Genomic DNA, 21,895 nt, shown 5'->3' with positions numbered 1-21,895 from the left:
ACATTTTGCGCACTCGCGTTTTTCAGCTGTTTCACGTACCATTCGCACGTCTGTTGTGCGATAATGCAATTTATTGTTGGATTTTTCCGGGGTTTTTTTTTTTTAGCTAAAACTAAAACTAACGTACACTCTTTATCGTGCTTGAAGTGAAATCTGTGAAATGGGTATATGTTTGTGAAATTTGACGAAAGCGAGAAAGAAAGCTCATCTATTAGCACGGTTCAGCGCAGCGATAAAAAACAAATCTATACCGTTAGGGATATTATAACATGCAAAGGAATTCTCACTTAATTTAATCACTTGAAATATCTCTGTTGTTTTCTACCAAAAAGAAAATAAGGAATTATTCGGATTTATGTAAATATCATGGTTTACAAAATTTAAATCGAAATTTGAAACACTTAAATCAGATTTTGTATTTTGATATTCGATTTTTCTACATTGATTTTCCTTGTTTCTCCATGTAAAAATATCGAGGCGGATCGCCAGAAAAATCAATGCTTTACGAGATATTTCATATTTTATATGTGCCGATATATATTCCGACATAAAACACGACGTGCCGCGAGAGGTATTCGCCTTTCAAGCGGCCAAGCTGTACAAAAGTTCTCGCAAGAAACTCAGTATTTTACCTCGGGACAACATCGGAGAGCGCGTGCTTTCCATTTTCGTTATTATTTCGCTCGCTAGGTCGCTCGGCTTGAGCGCGGAGCGTTCCGTTTTCGATCGTAAGCGCGTTCGCAACGATCGAAATTATCGCACGATGGGTGCGGCACGTGTGTATATGTGTACGCGTGTGCTCTCTCTCTCGTTCAAAATTCACGATAAGCTCGAGACGATCCCGTCCGCTCGTCCCGGATCTCAATCGCGCGATTCAGCGTCGCGTGGAAAATCGCGTGGAGCGAACGAGGCCGCTCCCGGAGTCTTGGTAACGACGGATCGCTTTTTGCGAGCGAATCTCGCGATCTCCTTATTCCAATCGGACGCGCGATGCAGTTGCGGCGAATCGACAACTTCGTCTCGCACGTCTTCGACGCGAAGCGGCAAAAAAAAACAGAAACAACAACAACGACAACAAAAAATCAAGAAACCGCGAACACCCGTTGCGAGGGGAGTCAACCGCGTTTCAGAGTAATTACCAGCCAAGTCTGGTATACGACTGCCTTCAATATTGGTATAAGTACCGTTTCGAGCGCGCGGATACGCACGCTCGCCGGCTTCGGCAGATAACGAGCAGATAATAAACGTCGTCGTTATACCTGCGTCTTGCTTGCGGTCGAAGGAAAATTTCACGCTGACCCGTCCTACGAGACGCCCCTTAACTTGTCCCACAACCCGTCACCGCCGGTCGGCTTCAATGATAGTCTGCGATAAGAATGTTTTTCGACGTGTGCGTGCGTGCGAGCGAGCGAGCGCACGATACCTTTCGTTTCTCGCGTGAAACCACGTCAATTCGCTTAATGACGTTAATTCTGCGGATGCCAAGATGTCGTTCAAGAACGGGAACGACGAGTCCCGCGCGATCGCGCGAGGTCAGAATAGGTATAGTCGGCCGGTCGCGACTTGATGGAGAGAATCGCTGACGAGGATACGTCGTTGATTGCTAATCGATCTTGCGCGAAGTAAAATCGCTTGGAAGAGCCTGAAAAAACGGAGCATTATTGTACACTATCTCCTGCTTGCACGTGAAACCGTTAAATCGCGCGAAAAGTTCGGTAAAATTTACCGTATAACTTGACGATCTTTTCGAAGATAGGCAAGACTTATCGAACGATCACCCTATCCGCGAAATTTAAATTGATTTTATTTTTTTTTTCTATCATGCTTTTTCTTACGGCATAATACCTTCGTCTAATCTCGCTGTATTGGCTGGTTTCAGGACAAGGTGCAATGGCTGACGACCGAAATAACCACCGGGGGGGCTTCGTCAGGCAGCCACACGGGGTAAGTGACGTTTCGCCGCACGTTAATCGCCAAATAGATTTAGCCGCCGATTAGCGATGTCCTCGCGCAACGCGAAATTCGATAATTTTAGAAAAGTCCGCGGATCCGCGATGAGAGAGGCGAACGAGTTGGCCGATGTCACGCATCTCCGTGGCCGTGTCGAGAATCGACCACGTGGCCGCTCGTTCGATCGTCTTTCCCGCGGGAGCGTGAATTTTTAGATCGGAATGCATTCCGCGCTCTGACATTGACCGCACTGCCGCAGAGCACTCGTCTCGCGAGCAGCGGCTCTCATTTTCGTCCGCGCCGACGGATTCCTCCGTGAAAACGCGCCCTGGCGAGAAACAAGTCGGCGAGGTTCGATTTTCCGGAGCGCCCGGTTTTGCATCGACGACGTCGACGTCCAACAACGCGTTTCCGAGAGGTCCTGGCGTGCTCCGTGCTCGAGAAACGAATAGTATAGATCGTCACTAACATCGACGGACTCATCGCGGTTACGGATAGTACATTTCGGAAAATCGATGAGCTTCAACAGGATTTGACGGCCACTTATCACGAACTAAACGCTTCTCGTTTGAAGAAATAAATCACGATGCCCGATCATGTCGAGAATTCCCCCAGATTTTTGGTAAACCATCCCAAAAGAGAGAGAGAGAGAGGGAGAGAAAATGTGTGTATGTGTATGCTCCGAGAACGGTAAATGCGCTCGCGCGCGCGCGATGGCAGTTTGCGTAAATAAGCAGCTTAAAAATAGTTCACCGAGTGTGTTATACCGGAGAGCAAATAAAGCCTACCCGGCTTTAAAGTCATAGAGCACTGTCATACGAAAATTTCCCCGAATACCCTTGCCTCTGCGCTCCCACTCGTTTAACGAAAAATCTTGTGAAGCGGACTATTGCGAGGGCGTCGCGTCGCTTCAGCACACGACACGCGCAAATAAATTTGCGATCGTCACTTAGGAGAGAAGAGACGTTTACTTTGTAAGAGATTCTCTTCGTAAAACTTTGAAACTCTTTTGCGGTTCGCAGTCTCGACCCTCTCGTGCTGTGCGTATAATATTTTATTTCGCGCGTTTTCATTTTGCAGTAGCTGTAATGCAGGTAGCGCGGTTACTTTTGTATTGTTCTGCCTCTTACCAGAGGTAATCTTCTTCAAAGCGCTTGTACTTAAGTTTGTCCCGCGTTGACCCGTGGCATAATCACGCGCAACGTAGCATTACGCGCGCTCTCTCGCCACAATGCTTGCTCATCGATTACTTACTTCCCCGATTAGTCCACCCACCGTGTGCGCCTGAATCTGCTTACGATGACGCAAATCCGGCCAACACGGCCGAATAGTGTCGTGCGTGCGTGGTCTTATTGGGAAAAAAAAAAAAAGAAAACAGGCTCCATCTTCGAGAAAAAGAAGACATCCTGGTCGTAAAGGGCAATCTCGACGACCACGTCCAAAGTTAATGAGATTTAATCTAGCTGAAAACTCGAGTGAAAACTTGAGATGTATAGAATCGAATAGGAGGTTTTTTCGCATTTATTCTCGCAGGACTTGTTGAACAAACTCGTGAAATGTGTAAAGTGTTCCATATATTCATGCGACGTCTCGCGCACTTATAACTATAAATTAACGATTAAATTAACGATTAAATCGCAACGTCGTCTCGCTCGTATCAGCTCGTCATGGAAAGAGCGAGTTCTTCGCGAGCGCGTCCTCGTTCGGAAGTCACGATCTCCAGGGGAAAGAAAGGGCATTCTTGAGACCCGAGACAGATGCGACCGTCACGCAACGCTAATTAATCAGTTGTTCTCGCTCCACTCTCACCTCTCTAATTTGATTCTGGATACCGCGCTTTCTGCGTCTTCCCCGCCCGCCCGCACTCTGTTTTCTCTTTCAATAGAAATTTCGATCCACCAGGGCTGCATTCGTTTCGTTCCGTTTCATTCCGAGTTTAGAAAATGTATAACGTAATGTGGTTTGAAAAAAAAAAGCAGACAACGACTCGTGCCGATCGACTGCCTCTTCTACTCGCGTGCAAAATATGGCGCACGTTCGCGAAAGTGGCCCGTTGCCGGGCTCTTTTCATCGAAACGGAGTGAGAAACGTTCAAGGCGGTCACACATTCCGCAATTCGTTTTTAACATATTTATAGGGACGCGGTTCTCTCCTCGTGCTTCCGATGCGACCGCGCGTTCGAGCGGTTATCGATTCGATCTCGCGAACTTGATGAGTCGCGTCGTCATTCGCGTATGGAGCAAAAGGCATAACGTAACGGTCGACAAAATAAGAAAATTAAGAAAACGCATCCTGTAATTTTGCAACAGTCTTTGACCACATCTCGTTCACAATCGAGAAACCGATTTCGAAATCGCTTTAACCGCGTATATCCAGAAAAAAAAAAGAAACGTGAAGATTGCATATTACACGACTCTGGAAAACTTTTGCTCGCAATGCGATTATCTGGCTGGAAACGAGTTGTTCGATTGAAAGTTTTATTTTCTCCATTATACATTCAAATTAAACGTTTCTTTCGGAACTTGGAGTTCCTTCTACTTCTACTTCTTCCTATATCTATTATTGAAAATGAATATAATGGAGATCTCGGGTTTTCATTTTCCTATAAAATTTCGCGTCAAAAACGTCTCCTTCGGTTTACGACGAGTGTTTTATTTCAGCAATCGGTATATCGCGTGTTTCAGCGGCAAAATCGACGGGGGTCTCGCAGGGAACCTGCGATCGAAGAATTGATCGACCGGTTTAACTTTCGCGGATGGCGAACTTTCGCGTTTTCGACCGTGAGTGTCGTCTCTCGCTGTGTCACGAATTCGACCGCAACCTCCATTAAACTTATCATTATGACGCACGCAGACGCTTTCACACAAATCATTTTGATAAAAAATATTTCGGCAAATTTCTTATTTTCAACCTTGAAACTTTATGTCAAACTTTACTTTATAGAAATGTTCTTTTTTTCTTATTTTCACTGAACGAGAGCCGAAGACTCGTTGGTCTTTTTATATCCTGTACCGATGCCAATGGCAGACCACATCCGAGAAGCTTTTTCATGTCGCGTCAAATACGTATAACCGATTCGCGTTCGATCACCGAAGCCAAACAACAACAATCGACAGCATTAACTCTAGAATACAACTTCCAGAGCATCCCGAAAACACACCATGGATCTGGGAGACCCATGCAACTTCGATAAGCTGTAACTGTATAGTTCAGACAAATATTTTTGGACTTGTATTTTTTTAGTTTGAAGCTCTGAAACTTAGGAACATGTCTAATGGGTTTTAATACCGAAAAGTTTTATTTTGTCAAGTCATAAAGTTAAAAATAAATGTCGAAAATAGAAAATTTTTCGAACAAGCAAAGTTTTGTCTGGGTCTGGGAGACCCACGCTGTGTGTTCTAGAGTCAATGGAAAAGGGTGGATGAGAGAATGGATCGTCTAACTAAGCAAAGAAGGAGAAGTCGACAGAGTATGATACTCCGGCATTGCGTTCCAAGAGCGACGGATATCCGCGAAAGGAGAAGAAGAAAATTCCATTCGGAGAGAGGAGCGAGATAAGAGACGCGTCGAGCCGGGAGAGGTCGAGCCGTCGGTCACCGGTGGCGGACGCGGACGGCTCGAAAACGCGCGTGCCGCGGCAGCGGCTATCGCCGACGGCTATCGCTATGTTTTGTAGGAGGTGACGATAACGATGACGCGACGTCGTCAGGAGGGAGTATAATGCGCATCGTGTTCGCGAATTCCCCATGGCTGGGCCGCCGTTGACGGTAGTCGGTCGCGGCAGTATTGCCGTGACCATCGCGCCGGTTATGGTATCGCGAATGACGACGACGACAACGACGACGTGACGTTCAGCGACTCCGACTTTTCCGCCTCGGAGTCCACGTCCCGATTAGATGAATCGCGTGAAGATTCGCGCGGACGAGCCGTGCACAGCGTCTCCTTACCTGACATTCAACTCCGGCGACGAAGACGCCGGGAATAAGAAGATGTCGATCGCGACGACGATGGCTTACCCGTTAGTGCATGCCGCGGAAAATTAATCCGTAAGAGAAGACTGCGATGAGTTTCACACTCGATTGATCTACGGATAATACTACGTTTACGCGAGCGTTACTTCTGTAGTAACTTACGATATATCACTGCTCGTTTACGCGGAGTAAATTATCGTAAGTTACTACAAAATCCCGTTTACGCGAAGGAATTATCGTAAGTTGCTACAGAAGTAACGCTCGCGTAAACGTAGTATAAGTCGACCGACACTGTACGATGCGAAATCTGCTCGACGAGGTTTTTTTCTTTGAGACACCAAAGACAGACGCTTTTGACAGAGCGGAGGGCGTAAATGTCGTTGAAATAATAAACATATCTCTTATCAATTTTTCAGCAAAATTGATTGTTCGATACTAAAATTAGAAATGTAGGGCACGGATCTTGGGTGGCATTAAGCATTTAGCGGGCTGTGGCTGACCTTTTAAAGATATCCATCCTCTATTCCTGAAAAAAGGCTTCGAGTAACATTTTGAAAAATTGCACGATATTGATTACGCGTTTATTCAACCGGCTCGGAGACTCTTGAGAGATTGTATACGCGTTTTGCAGCCGGATGTGATACTCTTGTCCTGCTAGATTAGCCGATTTCACGCTCGGCGACAAAACGAATCTCTCGCGAGATGAGGCGCGAGTTCCCGGAGATGCGTGTGAGATCCTTTCCCGCACTTCTTTCACTTCTCGCTTTTCATTCACTCGCGGTAGAGCCGCGAGTTTCTTTCCCTCCAGTCAAGTTCTCCTTTTCATTTTCTTTCGGCGAGGCCGCATCGCCATATGGATGAAGCATTCCACTTTTTAAACGCGACGCGTTTAAGGCTCGTGCTCGCCTCGATTCGAGGCACGTCCGCGACGCCGAAAAGGAAACGGCGCGGTTCGGTATGTGTCCGCGAGATCCTTTTTTATTTTCATTTCAAAGATCGGCGACTACACAATCCACGCGTATATATGGATTGAGCGAGAGCGATTGATCAATATACGATTAGATCGATGTAATAAAATAAATCAATATCACGCACGTCAAAAACAAATGGTTGTCTAACGTCGAAATTCCAGCGAAATTCCCATTTTTCATTGGAAAAGTTGGAAGTCGCCTAGGTATCGGTCGTCGATCGGAGTTGCTTCTTATGTAAGAGTCGCCGGTAAAACGGAATTACGTAAGCCACTTGCACGCGGGACGTGCTGAATCGTATTAACACTGATACAAGGAAAACGCTCGCGATTAGTGCGCGGCGATTGGCATGCGAAATGAGAATAGTTGTCGCGTCAGTCGCGTGGCGTGAGCGACAGGAGAATACAATTATCGCGTATTGTTCGCGCGATTGGAGTCGAGGATGAAATTTAGCCGATGCATTCGAGAAAACAAGAACATTCCCCAATCACGTTTTCTTCCTTGAAAAGCGAGCGAACGAGAGAATCGTTTATTACCGCATCCATCAACGACCGTCGACTCGATATTTCTCTGAAATGGTAAACAAACGGCCGCGTAACGCTTCCCGGAACTCGACGTTATCGATGTCGGAACTGCGCGCCGTCGTCGGCGCGTCGTGCTCGTCGGCGAAGGCGGAAATGGAAATGGCGAGCGTCGCGGTCAGCGAAAAGGATAACAGACCTCGAATCGAAGATCGGAGCCCCGCACGCGAGCGTTGGCGTGAACCGGTTTGCGATCGGTTAACGGCTGATTAAAACTTTAGGCGAGGTTTCTGCGGGATCTAAGGAAGGAGATTCTCCAAAAGAATCTTCCCTCCCGCGCGTTCTCGAAGACGACGAGATGATATTCCCTTCTTCAGCCGATTTGAAATCAATTTCTTTCTAGAAAAAAATGTCTTCGAAGCACCTATGACCCTCGAATGATTAACGAAGGACGATAAGATGCTTTTGATGAATTAAAAAAAAAAACAGAATCCTATTCTTTAGTTAATTCCAAGCAGAGTGATCAAGAGAGATTTGATTGAAGTTTAATTATAAAAGTAAAAGTTGGAAAAGATAAACGATTGTACATGCTCATGAAAGAGAAATCGTCTCCAAATTGCAGTTTACGAATGACGCGTCCGTTAACGCAATAGCGATATTCCTAGTCGAATATTTGACACAATATCCACAGAAAAAAAGAAGTGTCAAATCAACACTTATACTGCGTATGTACGCAACAATCTAATAATCTTGAAGTGAAATTATAAACTTACTTCAACGAAGTCAGGAAGTCACTTATACTACAGGTAAACGAAGTTTTATATAGTTTTATATAGTTCAAGGAAAAAAAGTTGAAATGAAAAGTTGTCATTCTTATAAAAAGATTACAGATTGTTACGCGTACATACAAGTATATGAGTTTTGATTTGACACTTCTTTTTTTCTGTGTCGCGTCGAACGAATGCCATATATAAACGTGTTGTTCGACAGCACACACGATGAAGCTTTCGTGCACAACATCGTCGATTCGAGGGTGAGAAAATGAGTTCGTTAATGTACTCGCGACCTTGCGCGATGGCGTTCCCTCTTCTCGCAAGTGGATTTCAATGTATACATATGTATACATATATAAATACCTCTCTTCCCGACCTGCCCGTTCCCCCCGTCCTCGCCGACTTCCATTCTGTCCCGAGAGCAAGACGTGTTTCGCGAGCGCGAGCGTATATTGAACGTATGTACGTCGCGATTTACGATGCGTGACCATCAGAAGATCGGTTAGGGAGGGGGGGGGGGCAGGACACACGCGTGTCCGAAGACGCCGCGACACAAACGTGTGTGTCCACGTAATTATTGACCGTGCCGTTCCGCACTCTGTACGGTTTGGTGACCCACTTGCCGTTGACAACGCCTATTCTCTTCTGACCTACATCGTCGTCGCGACGCTCGCTCACGTCCGCGCGATCTGTTTTCCATGCACTGCAGGAACATCCGATCGACCGACTTCGCTCGCCTGCGAAATACCGGAAAACCGCGCGGCACGAGACAATGATATACGGGGCGGTAACTTATACGCAACTCACCTCGGTATGCGCGGGGTATCGCGACAAAAATTTCGATATTATCGATTCCCTTTATTCGTATTGGCGTCGCGTTGCCGCGCGCATCACGTTATTCGTGACTATCGGACAGGACGGCTGAATAAAAAAGAAGATGCTATCGACTGAAGTTTCGAAAAGGTACTTACCGTCGATACGCGCGACTCCGCACGCGTCCGAAATGCATCCGAGCGGATTAGATAACGCGGAAAACCGCGAAACGCCGCTGATTGCCGTCTTATCGTTGCTCCGTCGACCGCTTGTTTTAGTTTTTAGTGTATCTTGTTTTATCTCATTTTCCTATATTTGAGATAAATTACATTTTCGCTATGAGTTAAGCCCTTGCACATCAATGTCAGGCAACAGGCAATAAGAACAGGAAATAACTAAGAAATCGTTAATTACAAACCTAAAAAATTCGAATGCTATGATTGGTTGGCAACAGGCAATAGGCACAGAATTTCCAACGTGACGGAAACTCTGTGTCTATTGCCTGTGTCACTCTTTATTCTGCATTTATGCATGATTTCTGATTTCTATTCTCTGTTTTTCATTGCGTTGTTGCCTGGCATTGTGCGCAAAGGCTGTTATCCTCTGCTATTTCGTAAATTAAAAAAAGAAATAATTCGAAACGTTCGTTTGTCTTTGGAGGAAAGACGTCTTTAATCTCTGCCTTTTCGAGCCTTTAACGCTTTGAAGTCTTGTATTCGTTGGACTTTTTTTGGTAATCGATTTCTTCTCTATCTCGGAGATAGATGTCCTGTTTCCATCCCTGTGCTCGCTTCCTGCGATTTCACTTTGAGCAAAGCGAATTTCGCTTGTCTCAATCCTATAGGTATACGATTATATAGCGAACCAGAGCCGCGTATTTTTTGGCGTTTCGCCAAATTTTACTCAACTCGCCCCGCGATAGAGAACGAGAACACGCTAAACGTCTCTCCAGCTCTCCGCCGCCTCCGCCTCGGAGTCGGCTTGGAATAATTCTTGGCGGATATCCACGAGTCTGTCTGCCGCGTTTTCACGTTGCATCGACTTTCCTAGTATTAGTCGGCCTATCTAGACGATACAAATCGAGAGAGAGAGAGAGAGAGAGAGAGAGAGAGAGAGAGAGAGAGAGAGAGAGAGAGAGAGAGAGAGAGAGAGAGAGAGAGAGAGAGAGAGAGAGAGAGAGAACGAGAAGGAACTTGATCGATGTTCCGCAAATATACAGTTCGCGCGTGAATTCGGAATTCTATTTCGGTAATTTGAACCTAATCCGGCCTTCAATATTTGATAACTATGCGTTCTTGGTTAGCTATTCGAGGCGATGATAGCTATTAACACTCGTGATTGCGTGTATTGGAAATCTCGCGACATATGCAAGATACGTGTATATTTTTGCGATTCGCTCGCCTTGCTAGAGTGTGCTTATCATTAATGTTGAGCGAGAGATCAAGATAATGGAGTAGTCAAATGATTTGGAGCACTCAGAAAAAATCAACCGTCTAAACAGGTGGAAAACAAAATAATATATCAAATACAATTGTAATTCTACATCTTGGAAGAAAAAAAAGAAGAAAGAGTTAACGTTTCTTCAATGGAGTACTTGAAAAATATATTTACTGTATATACTCATTAGTCATTTTAATTTTAAAACTTTTAAAGACGTCTGATATATTAGATGTATTTTTAATATATTCTTAATCGGCGCTTTTGAAATTTTTGGCATACGCAGAAAAAAAGAAGTGTCAAATCAAGACTTATATATTCGTATATACGCAAAAATTTATAATCTTGAAATGAGATCTATTGTGTTAAACAAAGGAAACTTGAATAAACTCATTTATATAGTTTAATCAAGAAAAGAAGTTAAATAAACAGTTAAAATTCTTATAAGAAAAGATTATAGATTATTGAAAATGTATGTATGTAAGTACGAGTATATAAGTTTTGATTTAATACTTCTTTTTGTTTTTGTGTAACTAAATGTTTATTAAGTTAATGAAAATCGTTGAGCTTCATTGAGAATTGATTAATTTATAATTGTATATAGGCAGGACACTCGTCTCCCCCGCCACCAGCGCCGAGTTCGGGCCCTGGTCCAGGAGATCCAGCGTCTCCCAGATCCGTTCAGAAGGAGAACTCGCCTCCTCGTGGTCCTCGAACCCTCCTACTTCGGCGCAGCGAGAATGGCTACGGATTTACGCTGCGACATTTCATCGTCTATCCGCCCGAGTCCTGTTGCGTGAGTATCGTCGAGCGGCGAGTAAAGCAGGGGGCTCTCTGAAATCGAGCGAGAATGAAAGTCCCTTATGCGTTGTTTGTAGATGCTGCCGGGACACGAGCGGACCAAGGTCGACGAGCCCATGGACACGATCTTCGTGAAACAGGTGCGGGCGAATTCGCCGGCGGCTGAGGCAGGTTTGCGCACTGGTGACCGCGTCGTCTCCGTCGACGGGACGCCTACCCGGGGTGAGCAGTACGCCAGCGTAGTGCAACGCATTCAACAAGCGGGACCGTGGCTACGCCTTCTCGTAGTCTCCAAGGAGGACGACATTCTGCAACGGGTACGGAAGATTTTTGCATTCCCACGAGCGGCAGCTTTCTGCTCGTAAAATGCCACCTGTCTCTTACTTTATTGTCCGCGCTCATATTTTATTAGCGATGCCGCAGTTTATTGATTTATCAAGTTTACTTAATTTCCAACGCAATTCAATATTTTTTTCACGCATGCTCTTATACGTCTACGATAAGAAGAACAAACAATTATTAATACGGATATCTTTCTAAACTTTCTAGTACTTTGGCGATACGGCGCATAATCCTGAAACGAATCAACGACCGCGATTGCGTTCCCCGGAGAGACTATCGCAGAAACAACGCAAGTCGATGAGCAGCATGATCCCGGGCGGATCGCCGAGAACGCGACAATCTTGGGTTTGTTCTCTACCATCGTCCGAGAGTCCAAATCATCAAGAGGAAGCGATGTGCGGGATGTCGCCGTCAACGATGTCTCAATTTCCGATCATGGAATCTCAAATCGCGAACGCATTGCAGCAACAGAAACAGCAGCAACGAAGAGGCATCTCGGAAGCAAGCGCATTATACGATCTTTCGGAGGACTCTCGAGTTCCGGGGAGGAAATTGCAGTTGCTGCGTGAGGATAATGTGCAACCGAGCGGCCGATTGTCCCTGGATTCGAAATACGATCTGTATGATAGGACGCGGCCCGAGTCGGTGTACTCACGGCCAAGCAACGAACAGCTCTACGACAGAATCAACGATCCGATTTACGAGCGTGTGCGCGTCAGCGAGCACCATCTACAGCATTATTACCAGCCGTCTTTGTTACGTTATCCGGTCTCACAAGCAGAGCCGCAGGTGCCGATCTACCGGCCGATCAAGCGAATGGTGGCTCGACGAGCCAGTGAGGGCAGCGGCAACGTCGATTCTGAGATGGCGAGTTACGGCAGCATCGACGCGCTGAGATCGAGAGAGTCCAGCAGATTGAGCATGGAATCGAGACGGGACTCGTCGCCCGTCGCTAGCAAGGACAGCATGTCTCCCTACGATTCAAATTCGACTCTAACCGGCAACGAGTGCTCCGACGATTCCGTCATTATGAACAGACTCCGTAAGAGCTTCGAGCAGAAGGCGGAATTTCTGCGGCGGCCGAGTTATCCCGTCGGTTGGTCTGTCGAGTCGTCGCTGTTACCGAACATCGATCAATCCGCGGTGATCCAGAGGGAATTCTACGCAAGGCCGCAAAAGCTGCAGAGACAAATCTGGCCGCCTGGTCAGAATGAACAACAGAGACAGCAATCTCCTACGAGAAGGTCTCAAGAGAGGAATGTTGTTACCAAGACCGTCACGAGTCTGAATAAGCCGTCAAATCAGAGCGTGCAAATGATAAAGGACGTTGACTCTAACTCTGAGTATTCGAAGCCGCGCAACGATCAACAACTTGGAGACAATCAGTCTGTAGCTGGAGATCACTGTTACTCGCCATCGCTTCTCTATGACAACGAGCTCGCGAAGGAACAGCAATACCGAGGCACTGGCAAAGGTAGTTTTGTCAGCATCCTGTCGAGAATACACGAGAACATTAGTACGAATCAGCAACAGACGTCACAAGAGACGCGAAACGGTTCCTCGTCGCTACCATCTTCCCCGGGACCGGACAAGAAAGCCGGCAACGACAGATTTCCGGTACCGCCGCAGGGCTTGCAGATCGTCTCGAGACGCGCTAAACAATTCGAGTCTGGTCGTTTGCTGAGCGACGAGGATGAGCCCGCTGGTGATCGAACGAATCTTTACAAGAGCGAATTGTCCAGATTGTCAAACAAGAGAAGTGTACCGAATGTAGCTGTGCGAAAACGAGAGTTCGAGTCGAAAGCCGAGAACCAGGACTCGAGAAGATTACCGGCCAGAGAAACGAAATCTCTTGACACTGGTAAGCACAATGTAATCGCCTTTTCATTTTCCTGTTAAATTGATGCGAAATGATTGGCGTCACATTTGTCAGATAAAGTTGTAACAAAATTCAAGCAAAATTATTGCTACTGCCTTCAATACATTTATTTCTTCATCTAAGGAAATCTTTTCAATCCTCAAGCAATAATTTGGATGACTTTATTTAGCACAAAACTCCATGAAAAAGTTTGACAAAACTTTTGCATCAACCCAAATATTGAATTGTGTAAACTTCTATCGACCGACGCTTCGATAATAATCGCTATGAATTTCACGATTAATTAGGATTAGATCAAATTAATAATGCTAATTGTCAGATCAATGCTCAGTAAACAAGTGTCATCGTTTAGGTGCAGCATTGACAGGCAACAGAATAATTCCTATAGGCAGCAAGCATATCCATTGCGAGCCACCAGCCGACTATAAAGAGAGTAAAGGTAGATAAAATTAAGAAGCTGTATCGAATACTGCTTGTGCATTGTCGTCTTGTGCCGCTCTTGTGCTGTCAGTGATTCGTTCGCATTCAGTGTGGATCGCGATCACGATTTGGCGTTAATAATGTAATGTTAATATGATAGATGATACAAAATAATTAATGCACCTTACCCGCTTCTCACGCTCTAACTAAGACAAAAATAGGTACATGTTTATTATCTTTACATAGATAAAATCGCAACATAGATAAAGTCGCAATTAATTTTAATAATTCATTTTTATCGTTTAAAACCGTGTTTGGAAGAGACGCGCGAGATTGCTTCCAAGCGGAAGTAATCGGATAAAGCCGTGATACACCGGAATTTGTCGACGTAACATTATGCACAAAGGGGACATTAACTGCCCCCTTGCACCCGACGTTTTTGTTGCCCAGCTTCTTATGATATGTGGGTAATTCAAAATAGCAACGACGTATCCTCTGGTGCTTCTACATAGCGACAACAACACAGCCGCACACGCTATATATAATATTATACTCTACTTCCGTTGGTTATTAACAAAGCGATAGATGTTGATCAGCAGTCTTTCGTACAAGAAATATAATAATACGCCGTAACGATGCTATAATAATCCCGTCGTTTAATCGAGCAGATATGCCTACTATGGAGACAGAATCAGTGCGTTTGAGAGCACGCAGCAACAGCGCGGAGTCCTGGGAGGCTACGAACGGTCCAGCGGCACGGAGCAACGCCAGGCATACGTGGCAGACCGCCGAGGAGGAAGGTAGCACCGAGGACAACAATAAAGTCTACCGCAATCAGGACAATTATTTACAGTCGGCTAAACTGCAAATCGGTTAGTCCCTTTGGCCGCTATCACTTACGTTTTACATCAGATATACATCACTACTCACACATATCCACGTTACATAAAGGTCGAGCATAAAGCGTTAATAATCGTCTCATTGATTTCTCTTTCAGCGCCAGTCAATGGTTCTTCGCCCAACGGCTCGACCAATAACGCTGCGGTACTTAGGCGACAGAAGAATGCACAGATCAGTGAGTTCGAACGATGAGGATATTTTTAACATTACGTGCAATTATTGCGACGCACGCTTCAAGCGCGACGTGGACGCGTTTTATATCGAAATTATAAGCGCGCGCACTTGCACCAGAAACTTCTCTCGCACGTAATAAATCAGTTATTTAAAGAAATCTCCACTTGACAATGCTATTATGATTTAGCGTGAAATCCATGCGGAAAGAGACCATTGTTTTTACATGCGCATTGAAGCATAATAGTATTGTAGTTTTGAACGACGTCTTCTTAAACAAATGAGTTATTTATTTGTCGAATATTTCGATTTCAAGCCTTCATCAACGAGTACTCGTGATAATTATAAACCTAAATGTCGAAACTTCAAAACATGTTAAAAGAGAGGAAGCGTTACGATTACAATTTCATGAAACAAAAAGAAAAAACAGCTTTATAATCATTATAATCGATATAATTGTAATTTAATAGGTGACGAGGATCGTGCTACCAGACGGGTTTCGTATCTGAAGGCAACCTGGGGCGAACGAATGCACGTTGATAGCGATCTGGAGCTCAGCGATTCCGAACCCGTTCACATTCACAGAAAGTAAATTAATCTTTTGATACGCGCATCTCGAGTCTTGACGCCGCGATGACATTCGAATGTGCTGATTTTAAGCCACCGATTTGTCTTTCCTTGAACACACAAAGATATCGTCAACAACACGTTCCCCTCCCGTGCTTCTCGTAAGGTTCGCTCGCGCGAGGTGAAGTAACGACCCCGATAGGAAAAGATTCATTAGTGTTGCTGCAAATATTGGGACATAATTGCAGCATTCCCAATTTTATCCCGATTTCGTCATATAAATAGAAATTTATATAAACCGCAATTTCTTTTAAAATTTAATTTTGCAAATATTCCGCTAAGATAGTTCCTCATATTGCTGTCTTGCTAAAATACTATTTAGAAATAAATTGTGCAAATATTGATAAATTTTAAAAGAAATTGCGAAATAATTGAGAAATACATTTGAGTTTTATTATGTATCATTTATAGCATATTCTGTGCTTGCTGGATCGATCGTCGAAAGATGGCATTCTTTCTCGTACGTAAAATATAATGAACGATGGCATATATGTAATTGTTATATATCGATGCTGAAGTGTGCTGGAGTGATTTTGCTTCTAAAGGCCAGTTTCAGTAACCTTCGGTTAAACTCACTCTTCATCTAACTGCCCCCTTAGAAAGAAACGAAGAGTGAGAGTTTAACCGAAAATTACAGTTAACCGACATTGGTAAAACTGGCTTTAATGTCAAAATAATTGTACAAAATTTAAACCCAAAATTAAATTTCTCAATTTTTGTGCAAATATTATTCAGAAATTTTATGCCGACAAGAACGCTGCATTATGAGGAATTATCTTAGAACAATAATTGTGAAATTTCTCTCAATTGAATAACGCAATTATTGTACAATATTTACGCAATTTTCCTATCGGAGGAGCAACGTGGTAATATCGTTGTTAGCTCAAAGGTGTTAATTGTAAGTATGTCTCGAAGCCTGCACCTGTTCGTGTCCATGTTTCCAGTGCGCATAGACGATGGCGGCCGCCGTTATTTCCGAGCGACATAACGCCTTTGCGACGCATCTTCGAAGATATGACGCAGGTTGCATCCTTACATCGAAACTCTCATCATCGGTGAGGGCGAAAGATTCCGTTTGAGAAGCACGGAAAAAGTTGCATTATCTATGCTCCGCATCTCCTCCTCTAAGCTAATGTACATTTGTCCTCGCTCTCACTCTCGATCCGCTCGTCGTTTCTATATATGTGTACGTTTGCGCCATTTACCTGCCTGTAAACGGTGGCGAGTGACGAATAATCGCGTTACAATGTCGATAGAAGCATGAGAGTTGTACACGAACATATCTATCTAGTCAGGAAGTCTAGAATAGCATAACATAGACAACATGACTTTAATATCAGTGCCACGAACAGGAATGTGACGTATTTTATGTCTCTGTGGACGTATGTCCCTTATCACAGTAGAAATAATAAACAAGAAAGGATATCTTATCTAACGCCACTCGCGAGCAATTAATGCATACGTATTGCAAGACTGTGATATATTCAGTTTATATCTTTATTAAGAAATTATCAACTTTCTTGATTCATTATGCTTTTTTACTTTTTATTTAATTTCTTTTGAGCTGTTTTTAGGCTGCGGTCCACTTGACGCTACAAATGCTTTGGAGCGTTCTTCTTCTCCTTCTTCCTTCATTGAAAGAAAAGAGAAGAGGAATGCTTCGAAGCATTTGTAGCGTCAAGTGGACCGCAGCTTTAATTTGTTGTTTATTTAATTTTATTTTATGTGATTTGAATTTATTTCTCCATAAGAGTAATATTCTCTTTAATGCATTTTTTTCCATTTAAATCTATTGGCAGTAGACGAAAGTTTATTTTTTTCCGAATAATTTGTTTCACTCGGGAGACATTTAGATGAACAAGTTTTTAATGTTATATATGTTTATTGTTACTAATGTTATAATTTTAATGTTACTAACGGAATGACACTAATAAGCTGAAAATCGATGTGATTTCAGTGTCGTTTTCAGTTTAGCAAAAAAATATGTGAATGAATATAAAGAGAATGTAGTTGTGAACAATACTACGATAAAATTTCTTCCGTTGTCTCTGAAATCGAAGATATCCGCGACTGCATCATTTTGTACTTAAAAAGAAATTGATACGTACATTTGCTTGCAAGCAACAGATTCAAACGGCTTCGTTTCTTTTTCAGTAACAGCATTGCTGTAACGTCAAACAGCTGCGACGAAACTGCGAAGGATGCTGAACCAGTAGAACGGGAGGGAACACTCCACGTCAAATTCACAGTGCTCGATGGCAAGGTAAGATCACAAGCTCAACAAAAGAATTATATTTATTGTTAGAGATGCGCTAGAATGCATTGAATATATATTTTTTAACTGTATTTAATGATATTTCAGCGATCTACCGATCGTTCCTGGAAGCAAGTTTGGGGTGTTCTTCGTGGTCCTATAATTTATTTTTACAAGGATCGTCATAGTCAGGTGAATAATGCTTAAACATTACTGTTTGTGTATCGTTCAGCAGACGTCATATATAAGAGCACAATATTTTGTTGATGCAATATTTCAGTCGTTACAAAGTCCTTCGTTGAGCACCGAGAGCGAAACAAATGCAGGACAAAGTGTCGATGTCAGGTGCTCCGTGGTCGACGTTGCCGAAGATTACACGAAACGGAAACACGTGTTGAGAGTGGCAAATCCTACGGCAGAGGTGCTTTTACAGACCGAGGATGCGGCATCCATGGCCCTCTGGTTAAGGTCACTTCATTCTCACGCCGCTGCAGAAAAATCATCGGTGAGCATTAATTATAGGATATTTTTTGCGAAATCGTTATTTAAGTTAAAAAAAAAAAAAAGATAAAGATGCAGACATAATACGAAATATCAATATATTGGCCTTTGCTGTTCCCGTTTTGACGATTCTGAATTATTCTGCTTCTTTGCCACATTTCTCATAAAAGTATATTTATTTACAGGACGCCATATCTTGTACGTCGAAGCAGCAAGCCGTTCCGCAAACTCCGACAGGTCCCACAACTCCGAATAGCGGCGTTCCTCCGAGCAACGTCCAAAGATTGAGTCCTCTGCCGAGTCATAAAGGCATCAAAAAACTAACATCGTTTAGGAATCGATCGCCAACAGGTCAATCGCCAGTGAACAAGACGCGCAAGCCGAGTAATCAGATGGTGGAACCTTTACCGTCGCCCAAGTCGAAGACTTGGAAAGGACGAATGGCGAAACAGTTCAGAAGGATGCACGGTCAAGCCGGCGGCGCGCCATCCTCACCTACGGCGCAATCACCGCCAGAAGGGGCCACTTTCAAGGTGCCCCTCGAGATCTGTCCAGCGTCTTCGTTTTCCGAGTACGTGCCACTGATCGTCGAAATGTGCACGAGTATCGTCGAGGCAAGAGGTCTTGAGGTTGTCGGAATCTATAGAGTGCCAGGAAACACCGCTGCGATCGGCCAGCTCACGGACAATGTCAACAGAGGATTCGAGAACATCAACTTCCAGGTATCCTATCTGATAGAGCCTCCGAGATGGGTGTGATTATTTTTCTGAGACTTGTTTTTTTTCCAGGATCCGAGATGGAGCGATGTTAATGTGATATCGTCGTTGCTGAAATCGTTTTTCCGTCAACTTCCCGATTCTTTGCTCACGGCGGATCTATATCCCATGTTCATCGACGCCGATAAGATAGAAGATCCGCAGAGGAGAATGACCACGATACGAAAATTATTACGAGATCTTCCGGAACATCACTTTGAGACATTGAAATATTTAATGCAGCATCTAAAGAAGATAGTGGAGCACAGTGAGATCAACAAAATGGAGGCAAAGAATTTAGCCATCGTTTTCGGGCCAACACTGGTGCGGGCGAGTGGTTCAAGAGATAATATGGTCACCATGGTCACCGATATGTCGCATCAATGTAGGATAGTCGAAAGTCTGCTGAACAATGTAGGTCTTTGTTAAAATAGGAAAACGCCGTTTTCTTAATAAAATCCTAGTATAAAATATCGATGTGTGTTTCGGTTCAATGTGTTTCAGGTCGATTGGTTCTTCTCAGAGGACGATCTAGACGACTTGAGCAGATTAAGCGTAAATTTAAGCCTTCCGACCGACAGTTGCGAAGTTGAATCAGCATCCAATCATAGTCTTCTGTTAAACAATATTCAGAAAATCGAAGGTATATTATTTCTATTATTTCTTATTTCTTATGTATTATATATATTATTGTATTATGTGTGTGTATTATTTCTTATGTATTATATCACATCAACTTTCTTATGTATTATTTTATATCTAGTCACTTTTTTCTCACACTTCTTGTCTTTCATATATTTATCTTAAATGCAAACTTTATCCCATTCTCTTTTTATTTTATCACTGACATTGCTAGCACTTTGAACAATAACAGTTGAATCGTGTTGTATATATATTTTATCTATAAAAGCAATATATTTATCTCGTCTATTTTTTTGCTGTGATTAAACAGGCATGCGCGACATGGCATCTGCTAAAGACATTGTATCTTCAATCATATCCGCAGCTAATAAAAAGATACAAAGAAGACGAAAGAATCAGGACGAAATCGATAACAGTGAACACGATAACGATAAGGTTGGTACTAATTGTAATCTATCTCTCTATTCTTTCATCTATCTCAATTTCATCTATAATATATTAACACAAAGGTGCGTATATTTAATCGACTACTAATTGGCAAACCTTGGATTTGTTAAACTATACATGACGCGATACTTTCAGTTCGTTTCTGACATCCATCGCGAAAACATGATTATTTTATTTATTTATTTATTTATTTATTTATTTATTTATTTATTTATTAACATACTTACCTTTTTGACGAGCGTGGCCTAGTAGACAGCGCACTGGTCTATTGAGCCAAAGGTCCCGGGTTCGATTCCCGGTAGAGCTAGAAAATTTTATTCGCTCGTTCTCCTCTCGGAAGGCAATGGCAAATCACCGAGAGTATGTCTTGCCACGAGAACTTCTCTAAAACTGTAGGTTTCATATACAATGTGTATAATCCACGTGCGCAACACATGTATATGAAGAGAAGTCACCACGCTCGGACACGAGTAATAGGACTGAGGAGGAGGACCTTTTTGACGAATTAATTTTTTAGCACTCTTGTGACTTTTCTATCAAAAATCTCATGAACACTTGACTGAGAATCGTTCGACGATGGTACATTTTCCTCATCAGGTACTTTTAATTGTTACACACGAATTAAATTCCGTACATTGATTAACCTAACTTATTTGACGCTGCGATTTATATAATTGTTGTTTGTTAGATCACACTTGAGAAGGACCCGAATCCTGGGTCGAAACGTCGTGTAAGCTATGTAATTTTTGCCAATTAGTAGTCGATTAAATATACGCACCTTTGTGTTAATTATCATTGGCGGAAAACAAACACTTACACTTCTCGATATAATATATTAATATATATTAATTTAATATTTAATAAATTAGGTCAAGTCGAAACAAGAATCGGAGAATTTGCAGACGATTCGACGACAGAGTATGGCTTTAAATGAACGACAGTGTTCCGTCAGTGAGATCGTGCAGATGCATGAGAGCAAGAGTCAACCGAATCATTCTACGGATCGTTCCCTGTCGGTTGACAGTAATAACAGTGGTTCGTCACACGGAACGTGTTCGTCGAGTCGTACCAAGTACGCATTTCAATCCGCGCCACCATCTGTAGACTCCACGAGATTATCGATCGACACTGGTTTAAATTCAGCGGAAACGGGCTCCACTGTGTCCAGCAACGCATCTAACCAGACGAAGCAAAGTAACGACGAAATAGCGATTTTAACGTACGCTGGTTTAAGTGCGACCACGCAGGAGAGAGTACGGAGATTCGAGGAAGAAACGAAAGCGATGCTGCAGAGAGACCAGCATCGACAGAGGCTCGAAGCCGAGAAGAGGGAGGAGGAGAGACGAAGGATCGAGATAGAGTGGCAATTAGCCAAACGGGAGATGGAGAATGACGACCTGCTCGACAGTATAGTCGATACTACGGTGTCGCCGAGTCTTTTGTCGGAACGTCTGTCTAGTTTGAACGAGAGACTTGCCGATAAATCATTGATAGATTTGTCCGAAAGACACGGCAGATCGCGTTCGACCACGAGACCACCGCTATCAATAGCCGTGCAACAACAGCCCATGATGCACCAAAAAGCACAAGCTACTAATCAACTGACTAGCATACTGGGGGAGAAGATGAATAACGGCGTCATTAAGAAATTTAAAACGGATAAAGATGTAAGTTAATTACAATTACATTTATACTTGAGCGGTTGTGGCATGGTAAAGATGTA

The 21,895-nt window shown here is 43.5% G+C and overlaps 1 protein-coding gene across 5 annotated transcripts in view; it reads left to right on the top strand.

Moving 5' to 3' along the window:
- The window catches only part of Rhogap19d (Rho GTPase activating protein at 19D), a 35,572-nt gene that overhangs the window by 2,033 nt on the left and 11,644 nt on the right, over positions 1–21,895 (top strand). For all 5 annotated transcript variants that reach the window (XM_077414726.1, XM_077414725.1, XM_077414727.1 and 2 more), the window contains exons 2-18: positions 1,880–1,944; positions 11,038–11,229; positions 11,312–11,551; positions 11,784–13,437; positions 13,808–13,894; positions 14,544–14,747; positions 14,873–14,950; positions 15,417–15,534; positions 16,518–16,628; positions 17,728–17,836; positions 17,936–18,019; positions 18,108–18,332; positions 18,514–19,050; positions 19,117–19,497; positions 19,588–19,726; positions 20,036–20,160; positions 21,042–21,839. In XM_077414726.1, the coding sequence (XP_077270852.1) occupies positions 1,891–1,944; positions 11,038–11,229; positions 11,312–11,551; positions 11,784–13,437; positions 13,808–13,894; positions 14,544–14,747; positions 14,873–14,950; positions 15,417–15,534; positions 16,518–16,628; positions 17,728–17,836; positions 17,936–18,019; positions 18,108–18,332; positions 18,514–19,050; positions 19,117–19,497; positions 19,588–19,726; positions 20,036–20,160; positions 21,042–21,839 (5,136 nt within the window). In that variant the 5' untranslated portion in view covers positions 1,880–1,890. The remainder of the gene's footprint in view (positions 1–1,879; positions 1,945–11,037; positions 11,230–11,311; positions 11,552–11,783; positions 13,438–13,807; positions 13,895–14,543; positions 14,748–14,872; positions 14,951–15,416; positions 15,535–16,517; positions 16,629–17,727; positions 17,837–17,935; positions 18,020–18,107; positions 18,333–18,513; positions 19,051–19,116; positions 19,498–19,587; positions 19,727–20,035; positions 20,161–21,041; positions 21,840–21,895) is intronic.

This window comes from Temnothorax americanus, unplaced genomic scaffold (genome assembly GCF_048541705.1).
Source record: "Temnothorax americanus isolate GAGA-0224 unplaced genomic scaffold, ASM4854170v1 Scaffold37, whole genome shotgun sequence".
NCBI classification, from domain to species: Eukaryota; Metazoa; Arthropoda; class Insecta; order Hymenoptera; family Formicidae; genus Temnothorax; species Temnothorax americanus.
Note: the sequence above shows the minus strand (reverse complement) of the source record. Positions and strands in the feature narration are given on the sequence as shown.